The 14,090-nt window shown below is 28.5% G+C and overlaps 3 protein-coding genes across 11 annotated transcripts in view; 2 read left to right on the top strand and 1 right to left on the bottom strand.

Moving 5' to 3' along the window:
* Positions 1-14,090, bottom strand: part of LOC105674694 (uncharacterized) — a 36,778-nt gene that overhangs the window by 3,783 nt on the left and 18,905 nt on the right. For 2 of the 3 annotated variants that reach the window (XM_012371199.2, XM_012371200.2), the window contains exons 2-4: positions 3,903-4,241; positions 3,694-3,832; positions 3,408-3,625 (exon numbers count right to left, since the gene is read on the bottom strand). In XM_012371199.2, the coding sequence (XP_012226622.1) occupies positions 3,408-3,625; positions 3,694-3,832; positions 3,903-4,241 (696 nt within the window). The remainder of the gene's footprint in view (positions 1-3,407; positions 3,626-3,693; positions 3,833-3,902; positions 4,242-14,090) is intronic. The other variant, XM_012371201.2, reaches the window with a different exon arrangement.
* LOC136998428 (uncharacterized) overlaps positions 1-14,090 on the top strand; it is a 34,264-nt gene that overhangs the window by 6,101 nt on the left and 14,073 nt on the right. The window lies entirely within an intron of this gene.
* LOC136998426 (uncharacterized) lies at positions 5,079-13,932 on the top strand. Of its 7 annotated transcripts, none has more exons than XR_010888998.1 (7): positions 5,079-5,598; positions 6,025-6,317; positions 6,427-6,514; positions 6,917-6,980; positions 8,341-10,378; positions 10,687-11,043; positions 11,263-11,383. XR_010888998.1 is itself a non-coding variant. In XM_067351013.1 (7 exons), exons 3-7 carry the CDS (start codon positions 11,684-11,686, stop codon positions 13,802-13,804), a joined length of 720 nt encoding a protein of 239 aa, XP_067207114.1. In that variant the 5' UTR covers positions 10,695-11,043; positions 11,263-11,387; positions 11,558-11,683; the 3' UTR covers positions 13,805-13,932. The 7 variants fall into 7 exon arrangements, 1 of the variants encoding a protein (XP_067207114.1); XR_010888994.1 differs by having other exon boundaries at positions 6,730-6,980; XR_010888997.1 differs by having other exon boundaries at positions 6,718-6,980.

Genomic DNA, 14,090 nt, shown 5'->3' with positions numbered 1-14,090 from the left:
ACTTTTATTACTTTTATTTCAGATCTTTCAGATACAACCATATATCCACCTCTCAAAGGAACTGCATTAAAATTTTATAAATAGAGGATACGAGACGCTTACAATTAAAAGATGCAGTTGGGAACTTCAATCAATCAAATTTACATTATCTATAGGTATTGTTCTATGCTGCAGAACGAGCAATTGTGATATAATGATGAAATTACAGTACTGGACAAAATAAATCATACATCTTTCAACAAATTGAATTCGTTAATGTAACTATTTGTAAAAAATAATAACAGTAATAAATTAAATTTATTGAAAGGTGTATGATTTATTTTATCCAGTACTGTATAATATAAAATTTCCAAAGAGAACAGAAAATCAAGATAATGTCATTTGATATCTTGTTGATCAAAAAATGACAAAAAATGTCATTTTTACATCATTTTTGCCATAAACAATGTCAAATTGACATTATTTTGATTTTCTGTTTTCCTTGGGTTGTATATACTACAAATTGATTTATTGTATACACAACAATTACAAATAAACGAAATTATTTGCATCTTATCTTCTATAAATATTTTTATTTGCTATTCTACGTTTATATATATTTTTGTTTTTATGTTTGTATGTACTTTTATTGTGTTTTTTTATGTGCCATAATAATTTTAATAATTTAATTACTTCTTTTATATATATTAATATATTAATTTCTATATAAGCATAAAGTATCGTACTGAGATAAAATTGTTTTTAATTATTTTATTGCACTAATGTCAGTTACAACAGAAAATAAATATATTAGTTATTGTATACATTCAAAATAAAGCGCTACGAACGTCACATCCGCTTTTACACCAAGATGGCGACAGTTCTGCCGATCTCTTATTTAAGGATCTCTAGATTAATCAATTTTTTTTAAGCATATGTTTATGCGACTATGCAAGTTTGTCTGGATAGGCCCTAAGACATTCCTGTGACTGGTGTGCAAGATCTATAGAGAGAAGGTTACCTCAGTAAAACCGGTTGAGGGCGAGGGACGATGAAGTAAGGGGGGAGCTAGAAACAGCTTGACGGCGAGGGGCGATGAAGGAAGGGGAGAGCATGATGATCTCATCGACAAACAGTCAGTGTAGCCAGATTTGGCCCGGTTTTTCGCGCATGCGCGACGCAGCGAACGCAGTGAAGTGTTTCAGTCATTGAGTTCTATAACATACTGGAGCGAGCCTTTCAGGAGTGGGGATGTCTCCATCGGTCGAAAAAGACAGATAGATTTACGTGAGGCTAGTCTTCCTTGTCAGCGTATGTTTTCAGCATAAGCAATAGAACGTAAAAAGAGACAGAAATCCTCACATTGCTATATGTGTCCTTTTCTAAATCGCGGACGCAGTTTTCTTTGTTCGGGATAGGAAGGCTCGCTCCAGTACGTTATAGAACTCAATGGTTTCAGTCTAGTAAAAAGGTATACCATATAGTACTCGTTCATTTTAAAAATTATTATTTTCTGAAAAATCAATAGAAAAATAAAGTATATTTACATATATTTATATGTATATGTATATGTATATGAAAATATAAATATATGTAAATATACTTTATTTTTTTATTGCTTTTTCAAAAAATAATAATTTTTTAAAATAAACGGGTACCATATGGTATACTCTTTTACTAGACTGAAACACTTCACTGCGTTCGCCGCGTCGCGCATGCGCGAAAAACCGGGCCAAATCTGGCTACACTGCAAACAGTAGCTGTCTGAGATAGCTTCTGTTTGCCAATGAGATCATCATTGTCCCTCTTGCCGCTCGTCCCTCTTTGCGCATGAGGTAACCTTCTCTCTATAGATCTTGACTGGTGTACACCTACTACGCCAAATACAGTCAAAAGTTTAGAACTTGACTGTATGTCAAAGGACAGCAATACACAACATGTAGTCCTTTCTCGCGACAAGCAATTCAGTGCCCATTCCTGTATATACAGCGTGTGTCAAAAGTTCTGGGACGGCTGGATAATTTGAAAAATACGCATTACAGAGGAAAATGATCTGAACAAAAGTTGTAGGATTTTTCTCGGGCAATCCGATGGTGACCTTAGATTTGGCCTTGCCCGTGACCTTCAAGGTCATTTCAAGGTCAAATCAAATTTTTTAAATAAAAACCTCTATTTTTGATTCCGAAATCTAATAGCTGGTGTCAAGAGCTTTTCTAAACACTATAATAAAGTTATTTTTCATTAAGTACTTTTTGAGTTATAAGGCTTGAAAGTTACAGCATTTTGACATAAAATACAAAATATCTTGTAAAACATTCAATTTTCGGAAATCTTATCTTAATATTTTTATGCACAAAATAATGAGACGAATCAATTGGTATAAAGAAAACACATTGGTTTTAAAAAAAAGTATGCAGTTGCATGTTACAAATTACATATTTTTTCTTAAAAGCAACTATGTGTTTTTTTATACCAATTGATTCGTCTCATTATTTTGTGCATAAAAGTATTAAGGTAAGATTTCCGAAAATTGAATGTTTTACAAGATATTTTGCATTTTATGTCAAAATGCTGTAACTTTCAAGCCTCATAACTCGAAAAGTACTTAATAAAAAATAACTTCATTATAGTGTTTTAAAAAGCTCTTGACACCAGCTATTAGATTTTGAAATCAAAAATAGGGGTTTTTATTTAAAAAATTTGATTTGACCTTGAAATGACCTTGAAGGTCACGGGCAAGGCCAAATCTAATAGCGTTTTCGATTATACAGGATTTGAACGACCCAGGGTTGGTTAATGACGTCATTGCAACCTCTCCACCAATGAAAGACTTGCATTTATAGTAAAATAGTGATTGATCAACCCTGGGTCGTTCAAATCCTGTATAATCGAAAACGCTATAAGGTCACCATCGGATTGCCCGAGAAAAATCCTACAACTTTTGTCGAGGTCATTTTCCTCTGTGATGCGTATTTTTCAAATTATCCAGCCGTCTCGGAACTTTTGACACACGCTGTATAGTTCAATACTCATTAACAAGAAAGGTTCGATAACCCAAAAATTTTTAAAAATCTGAAACTTTGCTGAAATATAATACATATAAACCTACTCAAAAAGCTATTTTTTGTTTTAACTAAAAAATTATTCTAAAAGTGGAAACACTCTTCAAAGAAAATCCGATTTTTCGAAAGATATTTCCGCCTCTAGAATTATTTTTTGCCAAAACAAGAAATCACTTTTTGATTAGGTTCATATATTATATTTCTGCAGTTTCTGATTTTTTTGAATTTTTGGGTTATCAAACCGTCCTTGTAAGTTATAATTAGAAATGTTATTAAATCGAATCATATAATAGTGTCTGTATAAACATAGTCAATGTTTAATCCAACATTTGTAGAAACTGATCAATTAATTGAAGTATAACTTACCTTTTTTCAATATCGTAAATTAGAAGCGATGATAAAAATTGACAATAGTTAATGGGACAATAAGAACCAGCAGCAAATTTTGTTCCTATAGGATCAAATGAGATTGATTTCACAGAAATATATGGTTGAGAAGGATCGTATTTAGGTCGTTTCATGTCGAATCCAAAAAATATTTTCTTTTCTTCCGTACAACCATTTTTATCGTCATATTTCATTATCTACGCAAAAACAAACTTTTTACATACTACATTAACATAGCATTATTGCAATTTTTCTTGAATCTTACCCTTATAATATTCTCAGAACTAGTTATAATGTGTTGCGATGTTGCGTCTATGAGTTTAATTGGTTCATCCACGTTATGTATTTTTAAACATTCAAAATCATTTTCATCCTTAATTTTCCAGCGTTTAATAATACCATCTCTGCAAGAATTTTTGTTAAAATTAAAGAAAAGAAATAAACATAAAATACAGTTAATAAATAAACACTTACTCGTCACCACTTATAATATAATCATCGCAATGAGCAATAGATTTAATAAAAGTGTAATTATCTTTCACAATCTTTTGATGCTTTTTAATGGTACCGTTCTTTGCGCGATTATAAGCAAGAAAATTACTATCATCACAAAACCAAACCGTATTTTTAGTCATTTGTAGGCATTGATTACTTCTTTCATGATTTAAATACACTTTCCCTCCTACTTGATATACTCTACAATGTTTTGGTCCTGCTTCTGTTTCATATATTTTACTTGTTTTGTATTTTGCATATATCCAGTTGTAATATGTAATATACATAGAATTATATGAAGATAATAGTGGTTTACATCTGTAAGAAAAAATAAGATGTGTTTTTCAATGTAATCTTATGTAAAATCGTGAATATTCTATATTCTAAAAATATGTAAATATTAAAATGTATTTTAAAAAAATATAATTAAAAAATTCAAGTTTTGCATAATTAAAAACAAGATAAAAAGTTGCGACTTGACATTAATATGCAAAAAAATTTTATCGACAAATATTATATTAGATTTCAAAAAAAGTATGTTTATTGGAAACATTTTTCTATTAATACTTTTAATTAGACAATTTTAGATTAATTTAGAAGTGATTAATGATGTCATTGCATTGTCTCTGTTAATAAAAAATGGAATATAGGTTTACATCGTCTACCTAGTTTACATCGTCTACCTAGTTTACATCGTCAAAACGTTGGTACGCGTATTAAGTTTAGAACGCACCAGCTTTAGTACGATTGCATGTACATCGAACGTACTAAAGGGGAAAAAATACTACGAATTTAATTCATGTCGATTACTTTCTAGTGGTGGCATTTGAAATTGCAATTTGCTTGTGTTTGTTCTTGTTTTGTAAGTAAAGTTAATATTTATTTGAATAAAGACGAGAAATTAAAAATATTAATAGTATGTAAAAGTGTATGGCCAGGTTTTAAATGTTTCAAAATTTACAATATAGTCGAAGAAGACGCATAATGATTAATATAAGTAATCTTCTTTCCCATTTACTTCTTTTGTACAAGATATTTTAATACAAAAACGATGGAATAGCAGGAGGATCTCAAGCCAAAGAAGATTGTAATTCTTGATATCTTTTATTGAAACCAATGTTTTAATTAAGCAGCATCCCAGTAAACATCGAAATCTTGTAGACATCGAAAAGATATTTTATTCAAGATGTCTTCAAGATATTTCTAAAAGATATCTAGAAGTTATTTAAAAGATGTCTAAAAAAGTTTCGTTGAAGATATCTTTATAGAATATCTAAAAGATATCTATAGACATCTAAAAGATCTCTTAAAAGATATCTTTAATATATTTTTAATAGACATATTAAAGATATCTAAATGATTTCTCTTAAAATATGTCTTTAAGGCGTTTCTAAAAGATATCTATTATATCTTAAAGACATCTAAAAATATGTCTTTAAATTATTATTTCTAGTAAACAAAATATAATTAAGTGTTATATAATACAGATCATACGTATAATACAATAGATGTGTTGCTCTAATTATTAAAATTATGCGGGCATAACATTTATTTTGATTCCGATTCTGGTTCCGATTTCCAATTTCGAGGTGGCGCGCGACGGTGCCACGATGGTTCGGTCTCTATTTCCGCCGACCACGATCCTAGGCGGACGCGTATTCGATAGAGAACAAAAGTAATTTTCTTTTTTAACATAACTTTTGTAAGACATTTTATAGAATTATATTTCATTTTTATAATATTTGTTAAATATTCATAAAATTACACACACACCATATTCACAAATTTGAGGTTATATCTTGTACAATGCCAAAGCCGCATAGCAAATTGTAAGCCTTGTTCATTTTGTCTCTCGAGGACTGCTCGGAGTTTTACATTACATTGATTGCTTACATTTTAATTTACTACGCAGCTTTAGTATTGTACAAGATATAACATCAAATTTGTGAATATGGTGTGCGCGCGCGCGCGCGTGTGTGTGTGTGTGTGTGTGTGTGTGTGTGTGTGTGTGTGTATACGTGTACATATCTATAATTTTATGAATATATTTAACAAATATTATAAAAATCAAAGTCCCCTTAATCATATTTTGTTGTTATAGTACAACACAACATGGCTAATGTCAATATGAGAGTATTCTTTGACATCGAAGTGGGTGGATTGCCCATGGTCTGAATAGTCTTAGAGCTTTTCTCAGTTATCTATCCTATAACGTACGAAAATTTTTGCGCTTTGTGTAGTAGAGAAAAAGGACTGGAAAAACAACATACAAACCGTTGCATTATAAAGGCATTGTATTTCATAAAGTTGTGAAGGATTTTTTAATTCAAGGTGGAGATTTTTCAATAGATAATGGAACAAGTGGCGAATCAATTTATGGTGAAACATTTGCAGGTAATTTTATTATTTTAATACCGTAGACTTGATTTAATGTATGAATTTACAAAGAATACAATAAAGTATATTATCTTTGATTACTACTTAAAAATTGCAATTTTTGTAGATAAAAATTTTATCGTGAAACATAATAAGCCATTTTTATTATCAATGGCAAACCGTGGTAGAAATACTAATGGATCACAGTTTTTTATGTAAGTGCTTTGAAATAATATTTAAAAATACTATATTTTTAAACTGTTAGTTGCATTGTTATTTAAATTTATAATCTGTGAAGTTTAATAGTGTATATATCTGTTAAATATCAATTAGTAATTAATATCAATTAGTAATCAATTATAAAAATTACAAAGTATAATTTATTGTTGCACGATATTATGTCTGTTTATGTATGTAGTAAACTTTGCAGGCATCTTAAGAAACAAGATATTCAACATGGTTATAATTATATAAGTTCCAACTGCTCTTAACAAATGACTGTTACCACAGTTTTGATAAATACGTTTTGGACACACTATATAATCGCTCTTCCTAACAACCGTTGCTCTCCAACAGTCATGACAAATGAAAGCTGTTTTTGGGATCTTTTTTTCCAGTCGTTCTTCAGGCGCTCTACATTTTCATCACAAGAAAAAAATATTTTAGTATCGAGAAACAAAGGTATTTATATATGTATAAAGTTTAAAAAATTCTATTGTCATGGATATTATAAAATAAATATTATATATATAAATATTACATCTATATATGCAGTCTGTTTCACAAAAGCGTGTACAGAGAAACTCGAAAACGATTTGGGATAATGAATTGAAATTGAATATTTAACTTAATTGAAAAGAAAAACACAGATTGGGCATGATATAGATTATGACGCTTTATTAATAAATTGTCCTATCACCTCCATTATCAATAATTGCCTGGCATCTCCGAGGTATACTTTCTGCCAATGTTATAGCACAATTTTAAGACAAATATTTCTATATAAATTTAATCTGTCGAACTAACTGCTTAACAGTATAAATATTCTTCCCTCGGAGCTTAAACTTGCACGATTAATAGAAGAATTTGCCAAAAAAAAAGTTTCATCCGAAAAAATAACATTGTCCTAATCACGGTCCAAATTTTCTTTCGCCCAAGCGAGCCTTTTCTCGACGTAGTTTGCAGACAGTAGCGGTTTCTTCACTGTCCTACGAAATTTCACACTATGAGCCTGTAAACGCCTTCTTGTAGTATCACATGACACTTTTTTGCACAAAGCCGTTTGTCCGCTATGCAATAATAAACGGGGATTCTTTTGAAACATCTTTAAAATCATTGCGTCTTGCTTTTTCATTGTTTTTTGCACAGAGTCACGATCCGGCAGGTCAACAACGTTTTTTACATCGAAATAGCGTTTCATTCACTTATTTACAAATGTCTTCAATTTTTTTCATGTACTTGGAAACCGTTCCGTATGTCATTTTTGATCCTTTCTATGAAATTAAAAAAATACACTCAACCGCAAAAAAACGGGCCATTCAATCTTAACACAATTTTTTGATATTTTTGATATTTTTGAAAAGTTGAAAGAAAATTTCTCTTTAAACTATTGCGTTGCTCTGGGGAATCGATTGTCTGACACAAAAATATATGAGTATTTGACTGTATATGTACATGTATATACCAAAAAATATTATTTAATTCCTCTATAAAACAAAAAAATAGTTTTCGATTTTTTTATTACTCAGTTCTATTGATTACATTGTTTTAATAAAAAATATTTTTACTTGAATATATTTAGCAATAATAAAAAATAATTTTTATTATGTATTTTCTCGCTTCTGATATTACAATCTGAAACAGTTGTGATGAATGAACAAGAGACTGTTATATTTAATGAGAGAACTTTAACTTTTTTAACTTTAACTTTTTTTTATGAGAGAAGAATTTTAACGATTTGTTGAAAAATTAATTTTGGAAAAATTTTTATTTTGTAAACACACGGTATGAAACATTTTAATTTTGTAAATACTCTTTTAAGAAATATTGTGATATGCCGAAGAGGAAAAACTATGAACATTTGAGTCGTTCCCAACAATGGCGTCGACGACAAGAAATAGACAAGAAGTTTACAATTAATGAAACAAATAATAAAGAAATTGAGAATGAGAATCCTCAAGGAGAGTCTCACAAAAATATTGATATTCGTAACATTTCGATGGAGAATGATGTATCTCAAGATGTTGAAGATTTTGGGATTGATTCTTATTCTGAAGATTCTGACGTGGAGTCAGATTTAGATGATAAACATAACGATGAAGTTTTGAATTGTTATCCACAAAAAGAAGCAACACTACGAGAATTTCTACGGAGTTGGAGTATTGAAAATAATATTACTCATGTAGCCATTACTAAATTGCTAAAAGGTCTCAAAGCTTATGGACATGAAGATCTTCCAACTGAAGCTCGAACGTTGTTGCAAACACCACAAACAACATCAATGATTAATACTGCTTCTGGAACTTATTATTACCACGGATTGAAAAGAGCATTGGAAGATCATTTGAAACACACTAGATCTGTTAATATTGAAAATCCAATCAGGATCAATTTAGGCATTGACGGTTTACCACTGGCAAAAAGTTCCAAAGCACAGTTTTGGCCACTTTTAGAACAAATTGTTCACATAGATTATAGAGAAGAACCTTTTGTCATTGGAGTTTATCATGGATATTGTAAACCTGGAAAACCTGATGAAATTATTGATAATTTTATTGAAGAATATACTGAAATTGAAGAAGAAGGATTTAATTATGAAGGAAAAAATTATGAAATTTTGATAAATACCGTAATATGCGACGCCCCGGCAAGAGCATTTATGAAATGTATAAAAAGCCATACCGGATATTATGGATGTGATAAATGTGAAGAAGAAGGTGAATGGATAAATGGTCGGATGTTATTTTTAAACAAAAATGCTCCATTACGTACTGACGAAACATTTTTGTTGCGGCAAAATGAAGATCATCATTTAGATAATTCACCTTTTGAAAACATAGCCTTGAAAATGGTTACACAATTTCCTTTAGACTACATGCATCTGGTTTGTCTTGGTGTAATGAAAAAACTTACAAAATTATGGATTACAGGTATAAGGAATGTTAAACTGTCTGCTTCTGAAATTCATAAATTGTCAGATGATTTGAAACAGTTAATACCGTATATACCTAAAGAATTTTCAAGAAAACCGAGAGGATTGAATGAATTGGATCGCTGGAAAGCGACGGAATTCAGATTGTTTCTTCTATACACAGGCTTGGTAACTTTGACGTCATATTTACCAAATGATTACCTGAGGCATTTTTATGTTTTACATTGTGCAATTAGTATTTTGTGTAATCCTACTGATTGCAAGTATAATAACAAATATGCAAATGAATTGCTAATACACTTTGTACAAGCATACAAGCTTTTGTATGGTGAACAATACATTACTTACAATGTACATAACTTGATACATTTGCACAAAGATGTTCAAAACTATGGATGTTTAGATATGTTCAGTGCGTTTCCATTTGAAAATTATTTTAAAGAAATGAAGAAGATGCTTCGAAAAAGTGCACAACCTTTACAACAATTACACAGACGTTTAATGGAAAAATCATACAATGGAAGAGATATTAGATATGAGTATCAACAATATCCCATTCTTCTGAATTCCAGGAATAAAGAATTATTATTTGGATGTACATATTCCTACCGGGAAATAAAATTCAAAAATTTTTCATTGTCTTGTATAAGAGAAGCTGACGCTTATTGTTATATTGATCATAAGCATATTGTCATGATTGAATATATTGGTAAAAGAAATGGAGAAATAGTAATAGTTGGAAAAACATTACAAAATTCATCGAATATTCCTTTATATCCATGCGATTCACGACAGTTGGGAATTCACATCGGAAATATATGGTCCGAAATTGGCATATATCCAGTCAGTAAAATAAGCGCTAAAGCAATGCGACTTCCTTACAAAGAAACTTTTTGTATAATTCCCATTATACATACTGATAATTGAAGTAAGCAATTGCTGTAAAATAAAAAAATATTTATAATAAATAATTATATTACATAAATAATATCAATGATAATTATATATATATATATGATGCTAATGATGTCACGAAAGATAATTTCTAATTTTTGAAAATATTTAAAAATTTTTTAATTTATTATAAATTTATAGTAAATTTTATCGTTATTAAAAATTCTAAGCACAACAATATTTTAGAAAATAAAATAATGTTTTAATTATATATTAAGAAGATTACTCCTTCTATTTATCTCTTTAAATACTTACTATTACTCAATCAATATTTTATTTTAGATGTATTGCGTTGTATTTTGGGACCAATATTGCCAAATTGTTCCTAACTGTTGGATAAACTTTTTGCAAAAAACATTTGCATATCCATCATCTAAATATAATATGACTAATGCAATAAAAAAAAGCTGAAGCCTGGAAATGATTGGAACGTTTCCAATTATCATAAAATTTTGGGACCTTATGATACTTACGATAAAGCTCGAGAAATAGAAAAGTCATGCATTAACATCTCGACTTCAGATGAAGTTCAATTAGCTACATTAAATGATTCTGAAAAAAACCAAACATTACCTGCAAAACGTTTGATAAAACAAAGACAATTTTATGGCGATTCTTCTGACGATGACAATCATAATCGTAAGTTATTGGATAACATAAATTAATAAATATTAATAGATAAATATATATAATTAAGAAATATTATATAAATATTGAACTAAATTAAAATATTGAATAAATATATATAATTAAGAAATATTATGTAAATATTGAACTAAATTGAAATATTGAATTAAGAAATATAAATATTAAAGAGTCATAAATTTATTTACAAAAAATTTTATGTATATTATACAGCAAGTGCTTCCAAAAGAAACAAAACAATAGAATTACCGCCAGGAAATTATAAAAATCGCTGGGGAAATGCTACACCTAAACAACTTGAAGGAGCACCGGCTAATCCAGAATATAATAAGAAGCAAGTGAGTATTAAAAATAATAATGAATAATATGGATTAATAATTCTTTACATTGATACGTAGAGAAATAATGAATAATAAATAAAAAATAATTATATATATATTACAAAATATGTATACATTATATATTTAGATATATATATATAAATAGATTTTTATTTTGAATTACTCAGGACCTCATATGTGATAAAACCTCAAGTGTTAACAAAGACAAGCCAATCATTTCTGATGTTCCTTCATCTTTGAAGGACCATCTATTTTCGCTTCAAGTTTTCCACGAAGAGAATGAAAGTGAAGAAATGGAAATAAATGATGATATTGCTGACTGTTATCGAGAAATCGGTAGTAACGAGGAAAATTCTAATTATAATATAGAAATTGACAATGATGATAAAGAAGCTGAAGACGAAACTATCGGTAACTTTTTATGGAATAATATAGTATAATACAAGTCAGTAATTAATAAAGAAATTAAATAAAGTATGATTATTGTTATTTGTTACAGATGCAGAAGTGAATCTTCCAATAGTGACAGTGAATATGAATGAAGAAATACATGCATCTCTAAGTAAGTAGCATTATTTTCTGAAACAGTTCAAGAAATTGAAACAAGAACTGCAAATAATATATATCAATTGTATATTTTATTGTATCATTGTTCTCTTAAACACTGCAAATAATATACACAAGTTGTACGTTTTAGTACATTGTAGTATTATAATCTTTTATATATAATATTTTTATTTTCTTTGAAAAATATTTTTATTGTATTGTATATTGTACCATTATAGCATTATAAATTATAGTATTATTATTATATTATAGTATTATTATTGTATTTTAAAATTATTTATAACATTGCAAAAATTTGCATCTCTTCTGATAATGATTATATTAAATTTTGAATAGTAAAATATTAATAGTTTTTTTGTTTCAGATTCTTTAAGTGAAAAGCTAAATATTTTATATGAAGGCTTTGAACAATTAAGAAAAGAGATAAAACAAGAAGCAGCTAAAAATAGTTCCAAACTGAGTGCAATACTTGCTATTTTAAGAGATAAATTTCCAGCAAACGAAGGAATTGATGAAGTTACTATGGATTTGATGCCTCAATTTCCTTTGACATCAATTGAACAATACCTAGAATTCAATGAAACATTAAAAAATAATGAAGCATTTCGTAAATGTTTTGTAAGTATCACATTATTCATATAAATCAATCAATGGATTAATTTAGAAATGATAAATATCAAAGAGTCAAGAATACTTGTAAATAATGTTTTAATAATAGCACTTACAGACAATATTTTTTGTAGGACAAAAGAATTAAATGTATTGGTGGTGACTCCATACAAAAAATGGTTTCCAATATTCTAACAAACTGTATATCATTTGACCTTGGTCATAAGCTATCTTGGACCGGTGCAAAAAATACGATTGCAATAGAAAATTCTACTTTTGCAAACATCATAGTTGGTAAGTGGTACATACTTTTGCATACAGTAAGAAATTATCTATATGAGCTTTCAAATTTTTGCAAATGTTATTTTTTAAACAAATGAAGAGGAAAAGAGGGAATCTTGAGCCCAAGAATTTTTAGTTGTTATTCTTTTAAAAATTTATGTAATATTCGAGTAACATTTCGTATAGGTTTTGGTTAAAATTTAACCATTTTCAGTACATCTTAAGCAAGATTCAATCCATTATTTATTATATATATATAATATTTGTAAGAGCCACGTAATGCAACATATCAAATCTTTAAAATACTTTCATTTATTTAATTAATTAGTACTCATTGTGTTGTGATTATTTTATGATTTCATACATATTTTTTACAAAACAATCTTTTAATTATTCCAATTGTTAAATGACAATGTATTATTTACGGCTTTTACAAATAATTATATATATAATAAATAATGGATTTAATATTGCTTAAGATGTACTGATGGTTAAATTTTAATCGAAACTGGAATATTAAATAAATTTTTAAAAGAATAATAACTAAAAATTCTTTGGCTCAAGATTCTCTTTTTTCCTCTTCATTTGTTTAAAATTACATGAGTCTTGGTTTTAACATTGTTATTTTTTATTTTATATTCTTTGTGAATGCACGTATGAAAATACTCATTGACATTTATAATGTATAAAAATTATATAGAAGTACAACTTGCTAGCTATTTTTTAGAATAGTAATATTTTTATTTATATAAATAGAAATCTTCCTCAACCCCATATTTCATGTTGTTCAACCATATTTATCTACTAATATAAATATGTATATATTTGCAGCGGCTGTAAGTTTTACAAAAGGCAAAGGACCTGACTGCACCGTTACATCCATTGTAAAACATATCAAGAGCTGGTTACAACATGCTGGTGATAAGATGAGATATAGAATGAAAAAACAACAATAGAGGACTGCTTCATCAATATTCTCGATTGAAATACATTTGGCGTCATCTTTCATATATGTATATTTGCTATTAATAAAATATACTGTGTTAATAAAATATCAAGTGAAAAAATTGTTTTCAAGTTTCTCTATCAGAGAAACATAATATGACAATGTTAAGTATATTAATTAAAAGTTGCAGTTTAGAGCAATTTGCACTTATAATTAATATACTTAACATTGTCGTGCTATGTTTCTATCCATTTTTCCAATATAGATTTTAAGATCTCTCAAAAAGATATCTAAAA

Source organism: Linepithema humile, chromosome 3, assembly GCF_040581485.1.
Source record: "Linepithema humile isolate Giens D197 chromosome 3, Lhum_UNIL_v1.0, whole genome shotgun sequence".
In the NCBI taxonomy this organism is placed as follows: Eukaryota; Metazoa; Arthropoda; class Insecta; order Hymenoptera; family Formicidae; genus Linepithema; species Linepithema humile.
The sequence above is the reverse complement of the archived record's forward strand: the minus strand, read 5'-3'. Positions and strand labels throughout refer to the sequence as shown.